Source organism: Austrofundulus limnaeus, unplaced genomic scaffold (genome assembly GCF_001266775.1).
Source record: "Austrofundulus limnaeus strain Quisiro unplaced genomic scaffold, Austrofundulus_limnaeus-1.0 Scaffold829, whole genome shotgun sequence".
NCBI lineage: Eukaryota > Metazoa > Chordata > Actinopteri > Cyprinodontiformes > Rivulidae > Austrofundulus > Austrofundulus limnaeus.
This window is the reverse complement of record NW_013953231.1, coordinates 3,561-11,783: the sequence shown is the minus strand read 5'-3', so window position 1 is coordinate 11,783 and position 8,223 is coordinate 3,561. Positions and strand designations below refer to the sequence as shown.

At 40.8% G+C, this 8,223-nt stretch overlaps 1 protein-coding gene across 11 annotated transcripts in view; it reads left to right on the top strand.

Moving 5' to 3' along the window:
- Positions 1 to 8,223, top strand: part of adgrl2b.1 (adhesion G protein-coupled receptor L2b, tandem duplicate 1) — an 82,308-nt gene that overhangs the window by 71,618 nt on the left and 2,467 nt on the right. For 4 of the 11 annotated variants that reach the window (XM_014028907.1, XM_014028905.1, XM_014028906.1 and 1 more), the window contains 4 exons: positions 876 to 1,044; positions 2,478 to 2,606; positions 3,667 to 3,763; positions 4,859 to 4,984. In XM_014028907.1, coding sequence (XP_013884361.1) covers positions 876 to 1,044; positions 2,478 to 2,606; positions 3,667 to 3,763; positions 4,859 to 4,984 — 521 coding nt within the window. Of the gene's footprint in view, positions 1 to 875; positions 1,045 to 2,477; positions 2,607 to 3,666; positions 3,764 to 4,858; positions 4,985 to 5,721; positions 5,823 to 7,872; positions 7,927 to 8,223 lie in introns of those variants that run through there. The other 7 variants (XM_014028915.1, XM_014028908.1, XM_014028913.1 and 4 more) reach the window with 4 other exon arrangements.

Genomic DNA, 8,223 nt, shown 5'->3' with positions numbered 1-8,223 from the left:
GGTTGCACCTTCTTCCTTCCAGTGGGCTGCATTTGGTTGATAACGCCACAAATCCCTGACCGTTTCTGAGCTTGGAGCCTTGTTCAACAATATGTTTGACAACGTGCCAGCAAATGGTTATGTGGGTGTTTGATTTTTAGGCAGCTACTCTGATTTTGGTCCAAACCAAAAATGGGGAGAAACATCATTTAATTGCCTTTTAGGCGTGTGTTTAGATCACAGAAGTGACACATTTGTGAATGCTGGATTTTGTACAATATAGCAAGCGGTCAAATCTCATTAACTGGTATTAATTGGGATCAGCATTATATGTTGAATGTCTTTAGTTTCTGTGTTAAATGTGGGAACTTTAAGAAAYCATAGGAAAGGGAGTAAAATATTAGTTACCAGATTAGCAAATTCTTGCCTAAAACACACGATGAAATGAGAAGCATATCTAACATTTTTCTTCTCAAAACAATGATGGTCAATTCTCTCCTTTCCAGCCTCACTGTATCTCTCTCGGGTGGCTCACTTCTCTCTTGTGCATCAGCAGCAACCAGCTTTTGTCCCTGAAACTGACTGTTAAGTTATCTTGTAGGCTCTAGGCTTTCCTGGAAGGCACCAATAAAAAAATAAAAGAAAAAAAGCTGCTGTGTGTGCAGTTTTTTGAGCCAACAAGTCTGAGGAAGACCAAGTTTTTATTTTTTGGGTCACATCCCTGCCAAAAATCCATCTATCAGCATTTGTACACAAGCAGAACATGTCCAAAAGATGAGAAAAAAATATATATATTTGAGATGGAATCTTGGAGAAGTGAAATGATTCACAAAGCAAAAACTTGACAGAACTAAGTTTTTCTTTTTTCTCTTGATAATTTGACTCGTTTTTTGCAGGTCGTGGGTTCTGGGAGCATTTGCTTTGCTTTGTCTTTCGGGACTGACATGGTCCTTTGGCTTGTTCTTCATCAATGAATCGTCCATTGTGATGGCATATCTCTTTACCATATTCAACACTCTGCAAGGGATGTTCATCTTCATCTTCCACTGCCTGCTTCAGAAAAAAGTAAGATTTTGTATTTTGGGGATTATTATGATGCTAAAAATCATTCAAACAGGAAGCAAAATTGTCAAATATTGATTGCAACTTTAGGTTTTCCTTAAAGGTACTTAATGCAATGTCATGAATAAAAGTAAGAAACCAAAGTGACACTTTTTTATCCTCTCATTTTTAAAGTTATGGCTTTCTTAAAGTAAAAGAAAAACGTTAGCAGCAGCTTCAATCTTGCATTTCTACCTAAATATTGTTTTGTACAATTCCTCCCCATTTGTTTACAGACACAGACTAATATGGGTGATGTGACTCAAGTTTCTCTGTAGGTTTTGGTGGATTCTGCTGATTTCGTTCTTTACATTGAATGTGTACCTTCATTTTGGAATTGCTTATTAATATATTTAGAAAAACCTCAGGCGTWAACTCATTCAGACTGCAGATACAATATGTTTTTTTTTTGGTTTGTTTTAGGACTGCTAAGTTGACAAAGTGAAACCTTCTTTCCTTATTATTATTTTTTCAATTGGAGTGATAGTAAAGCTTGTGCATATATAAAATAATTTCATTATTTTATATTTTGATAAGTACGTTTTAAGCACAAATTGTTATTTATCTCTCAAGTTTGAATTTTTTTATTTACAAGATGGTAACATGTGTGACAGGATGTGACTAAATTTGTTCATTTAGATCAGGAATGGGRAACTAAAATGATGGAAGGGGCCACAATTCAGGTGCAATGGCAGACCCCTTGAGTGCAGACTCCTGCGTGATTGTGGTTCTAGTAAAAAGTTGCTCATGATTTTGTACTTGCGACTTCAGTGTACATCTCATATGTTGTAGTGGTGACCTTCATGGCAAAAAGTGTCTCGAAGCAGACTAAACACATAGGTTTGCCTTGAAATTCTGTGAACAGATAGTCTACCTTCTCAAAAACCATTAATTATGTGTTTTACTTTAAAAATGCACTCACTCATTCACTCATTGACGGACCGGACGGAAGTCACCTGCAAGCCAGATGTGGCCCGTGGGCCGCCAGTTGCCCATTCCTCATTTTAATTAAAAAAAACTGATATAACACAACATACAGTAGAGCTATTTATTTATATTTGCAGCTAAACCTTTTGGCACACTTTCCAACCAAAAAATGTAATTTTCCTTTCTAAATCCAAGCTGTAAAACATCATTAACATTGCAATGTATTTTTAATTCTGTTATTAGCAAAATGTAAGTCAGAGTGTGCTGTAATATGCCAATATGTGGCACGCCGTCTGTTTTATTCCCGGTTCTCGCAGGTATGGCATTTAAGCTGCTGTCAGCTGGCTGGCATTTGATAAAGATTTAGGATTTGCGGCTCTCCTGAGGTGGAGAGGGGGTGGTGGGAGAGGATGTGCCACAGTTTGTGCCTGAGTGTGTTGAGTTTGTCCTAATCTTTCGCCTCTCTGCAGGTCCGGAAAGAGTACAGCAAATGTTTCCATCAGTCCCAGTGTTGTGGTGCACTCCCATCTGAGAGCTCCCACAGCTCAGCCAAGGCATCCACGTCTCGATCCACAGCCCGCTACTCWTCTGCTACTCAGGTACGCCAGCGGGAATCAAACGAGGATTTAGAGTTCAAGGAAAAAGTGAAAGTTCTTAGCAAGAATTTTTTTTTACTTCGTTGAAGAACAAGTTTGGTTAAACTACCTATTTTTTTATTATCAACATACACTAAAGGTTAGTCTGCAATATTTTTCCGTTCAAAAATGTAATATGTAAAATGCAATAATTTAAAGGTTTATGTACTTTAGTTGGCTTTATACTCATAACAGCACAGAGAAACTGCCTTGGAAACAAAATGGAAAGAGATTAGTGATGGTTTAAAACTTTTGCTCAGTGCTGTATATCAACTTTTGAGAACCAGAGTATATGAAAAAAATAAGCCTGGAGAACATTAAAGCCTAGAGAATTAAAAAAAATATAAATCAGCGCTGTCCAATGGAATCCATTTTTCCACTTTATGATTTTATTTTATTTTCTCATCATTCAGTTTTGCAGCTCCACCTCACATCTGTAAGTGTGTTTTACAAATATTCAAGCATTGCAAGTATTAACAAGAACGTCCATTTATCTGCCGAGCCCCATCACCTTGCTTCATTTAGCTTGAATAAACGCTGCACTCAGGAAAGCAAGTTTTTAAGCAGCAGAAAAATGTTGTTTTTCATCGCCACATTTATTGACATTTTTTTGGGTTGGCATCCGTGTGCATTTGAAATGCTGAAGGGAAAACACTGCACATGCTTCTTCAAATTTGTGAGGTCTATCTAAGGAGCACCACCAGGGACTTAGTGGCTGCTTCTGCTCCGACTGCCGAGAAAGAAAAAGAAAAAAGCAGCTTAGGGCCGATCTCTCAAATTACAACCCGTAAGATCCTCAGTGCCTCCGTTTTAGGTAGCAGTGGAATCAATAGCACATACAGAGCTTTGTCGTGCAAACATGTCATCAGCTAGCGAGCCAATTAAATCTTCATTTGTGTCATCTGTGGTTTGTATCACAAAACCACTCAGCTACTCATTCCTGGGGACCAGAAAGCCTTGGAAACACAAGGGCACCAATCTGAGCACTAATCAGTGGCTGTTTTTTGTTCCTCTCTCAACACAGAGCCGTATCAGGCGGATGTGGAACGACACTGTGAGAAAGCAGTCGGAGTCCTCCTTCATCTCAGGCGACATAAACAGCACCTCCACACTCAACCAGGGTAAGCAGCTCCGGTTCTCCATCATCATCATCACCACCACCAGAGGAAGACTCACGTCTGTTTGTGAGGAAGTTCGGAATGCACGATAAAACACTTAACTGCCGAGAATAGTCGAAGATAAGACCTGATTTCATGCTGCATTTCTCTTAGCGATCGGCAATCAGCCGCGTCAAACGCTTCTAAGTTCGCAGATTTCCTCGCACGCCCCTGTTTGCTTGGACCATCTGAGCGGAGATAAACAGAGAGAGAGAGAGAGAAAGATAAGAGGCGTGATAGCTAGTGAGGTGTAAAATGTTACAGATGAGGGCTTGAGTTTTGGTAATGACACCGATTGGAGAGACCCGAGTGTTGCGGCAGCCGTTTTCATCGCTTTCGTCCCAAAACCAAGTCTCGAGGTGAAAGAAGAGGGATGGAGACGAGCAAAGTCAGGTGTAGGTCGGAACAGGTTTTGGGCTGGATCCCAGCGCCGTGAAGCTCAGGGTTTGGACTGTGCCAGGACAGATTTGGCTGTAGTTCTGAGCCAGCTAAGAGCTTTTTTTTATTTATATATATTTTTCCTTCTTTTTTTTAGAGAGCCCTGCCAGTGCAGAGTTTCTTCACTATCCGTCTAAATAACTTTGGATGTGTTATTACATTCTCGAGGGCTTACACAAGTATGCTGAGGTTGATGGGGGGGGGATACTGTGTTATTTGTGGCAGGCCGCTCCGATATGTTTTGTCTACTGTCTTCACTGGATGAGTTTGTTTTGATGAATTTGTTTCGCATAAACACTGCAGCTGATTGTGTTGCTATGCTTTGGTCAACACTCGTCGCTTTAACACTGTTTGTCAGTTACATCAGCAGAATGTTTGAGCTGCGGCTCGCTTTGACCAGTGTTTCTACGACGGCTTTGTCTACGATAGGAGGCAGATGGAGCAGAGGTCTTTTGTAGTGTCAGATCCGAGACAGCAAATATCAACGTTTGTTTATGTCCAAAGCCTTCCCAGCACACCGCCTGGACCACAAAACACAGAGCCCTGAGCATCTTGTCCTTCTCGCTGTTTCTCACCTCCTAATCTTTTTTTTCCCCTCTGTCTCTCTTCCTGTTGTTCCAGGGATGACTGGCAACTACCTCCTAACTAACCCCCTCCTCCGAACCCACGACACTAACCCTTATAACAACCTGCTGGCAGAAACGGTGGTGTGCAACACCCCCTCTCCACCGGCTTTTCACTCCCCAGGTGCACATCCGCCCTCCACCTTTGTCTTTTTTTTATTTTCTTGCACAGATCTGTGATTGTTTTAAAGTGCACATGCAGCATTTTGAGAAATGCACATGTCTACTGTTTAAAAGACCGATTGAAAGCCCTCTCATGTCTCTTCTGTTGGACATAAAGCTACCACCAAAGGGTTGGCTTAGATTTAGAAGGAAGGGTGAAAACAGACAGAAACAGCTAGCTGCGATAAAAACAATACACACCTACAGTACCAGCACTCTTAAAACCTCAATAATTAGCAACTTGTTTGTGTAAAAACAACAGGTTTCGGTGGTTTAACAGCAAACGGTGATGCCGGGCTATGCCGCCTCGGTGACGAAATCCYCCCATCAGCCCCCTGAAAGCACCCTAATTAACACTTTATATCTCATTTGTTTAAGCTGCACAAAAACAACAATTTGCCATTTTGGGGTGGGTTATCTGCCAGTCTTGGGATCTGAGCAGTTCCCAGGCAACGGGCAGACAAAGAAAGTTGCTGGTCTTTGCCAAGAAATGTTTCAGCACTTGATCCAACACAAACAGGGAATTGTCACATTTACACATAAGCACGATTAATAAAACAAACCTGGTATGGAGTGTTAATTAACGAGCCTTAAAGGCAGCTGCAGCTGGATTGTGTTGTGCTTCGACTCAGCCGAGGTGACAGTTTGCCTTTAGTCTTTGTGCTATTTTAAGATAAGATAACTCTGATCTGGCTGCAGCTTCGTGTTCAACAGATGTATGCTGAGAGTGGTGTCTGTCTCCTCGTCTACCTCCAACCCTGAAAGCAAATCCTTCTCAAAGTGTTGAACTATTACATCAAGTATGTTCGATTTCCTTTTTTTTTCCAATAATGAAAACTCTCGAGATTGTGGTTGTGACGTGGAATGAGTGAAAATGTTCAAACTACTCAAGATTTCCCCTTCTGTTATGTTTTTCACTGACATCTTTGTTGCGTTCAAGTTCTTATCCGCGCTCTGAAAGAGAGAAAATGATTTTTTTATCTAGTCTATTTGAAAACCAAGTGGGAATTCCCTAACCTCTGCTTATTAGTTCAAATCATTTATCACAGTATGAAATCTTTACGTTCACTCAGGATTATACAGTTTGAACAGCACCAGTGTTTAATGTGACCTAGTTCCTTACTTGCAGAGAAGAAGAAAAAAAAAAGAACCCCAATCAAAGGAGCAACAGAAGCACATGACGCAATGCGGGCAGACTTGCAGACCTGTTATTCACAGGCATTTGATGATAAAAGGGAATGCGCAACGTGGCAGGATGGCAAAAGTGTGCATGGAACGAATACGCCGATTAACCTGCTTCGGTGTGTGTTGTTTTGCGCTGGGAGCTGGCTTACAGCGCGATGCGAGCGCTTCGCACTCGGAGATAATGAAGCAGGGCAGGGACCAAACAACGTCTGCGTAGAAAAATCAAACACATTTTTTATGTATTTCTGTTCTTTCTGGGGACAGTTCACCTGCAGTCTAGTAGCTCTGATATGCAACTTTAGTGTGTGTTTTAAACCCTAAAATGTTTACCTGCCTAATCAGGGCTGAATACTTGCATTTTAACACCGGAGCACAGGAGACAAATAAAAAGAGGAAATATTCAATTAGCAGGGAACTCTCATAGTGAGCATAAACCTCTGCTTTACCTGTGCGAAACACTTTTTCTCCCTCCTGAGGCGGCTGTCTGGAGATGGGTGGGTTCAAACATCGGCACAACAGAGGAGAAACTTCATCTCCTTATTAAGCAGCAAACGCGGCGTCAAACAGGGATGACAAAAACAAGGATTTACCGTATGGAAAGTAGTTTGAGGGGAGCAGCGGCGTGACACACAAATGTCAAAACCTGGTGCGGAGATCACCAGCCAAGTTTCAAATACGTGTAGAGGAACTGTCAGGTATAACACAAGCTTATTCCGAGTTTTTTTTTTACCCCACTATAGTCATCACACTTAGTTCCTGCAAAAGGATGAGCCTGTCTTCTATTATGGGTGTATTAATACTAAGTAATATTCTGCAGATGTTCGTGCAATGCTAGAGAGTTGGAAAAGTGGGGGGAACATATTGGACGAATCTCTGCTGGAACGATTCCCGGAGTGCAGCTGTCGCCATGTCCAGTTGAATTCTGTTCACATCATTTCCCTCTTCTCCCAGTAGACAATACCTGTCTGCAATAAAACCACAGCCTGCGCATAAATAAAATGCAAATTTCTAAGTAGGCTCTATCCAGACATGTGTTTGATAATCCCTCTACTACCTCGCCTTCCTCTTTGCTTCTTATTTTTTTCTTTTTACTCTTGTTTGAATTATTTGTTTTTTTAGAACATTTTTCAGTTTTTGTCATCCTTTTTTTATGTTTGTTTTAAAGCTTACACTTTTCCCCTRGCCTAAACTTGCAACAACACTGCTCTCACTAAATCCTCTTCACTTCAAGCTAGTCCTTATCTCATTATGCTTGAGTTTCAAATTAGAGTAACCTGGTTTGCATACAGTATGTTTGTGTGTGTTTTGTTCATAGAAGTGATCGATTTTCACTCACTGGGGAACAAAAAAAAAATCACGTCTCAATTTCATTTGGGAATCTTTCTTTTTGCTTAAAAACATTTAAGAATCTGTGCTTGCTGCTGAACCTTTTCACCTTCGGAGTCCTGGATTCAGTTGTCTTTGAAGTGACATTTTGCTTTTAAATTATTAAACAAATCACCTAAAAGACAACGAACAAAAATTAGCTAAAAACGAAGAACTCAAGACAGATCAGCTGAATCCAGGCCGAATGTTACAAGCTTCTACTTTTGTCTTATTTGGGTGATTTTGTTGTTTCTGCTGCAATTGAAAAAGCATATGTTTTACTTTTTTTTTGCAAATCAGCTGTTCTTAGGCCAGATAGCCTGAGCAGACACACTTGATGTGAGTGGTGGCAAAGTGAGTCATTGCACGGTGCCTGTGTGTCGTGGTGTGTGGGGGCCGTTGCTGTGCTTGTGGGGCCCCAGAGCATAAAAGGTGGCTGGCCATCTGTGTTTGACATTACCCTGTTTTGTCTTTTTTTAGCAGGTGGAATGTTTTACTCATTGTTGATGTCGCAACGCTTCCTCATCAGCTTGTATTTCTATTTCTTTGTGTTGCATCCTTTGCTGTTTTATTTTATTTTTTTCTTACCGCTGTGTTCTTAACTGGTCATGAGCTATTTTGCAAATTCTGAAAGTGAAGTATATATATATA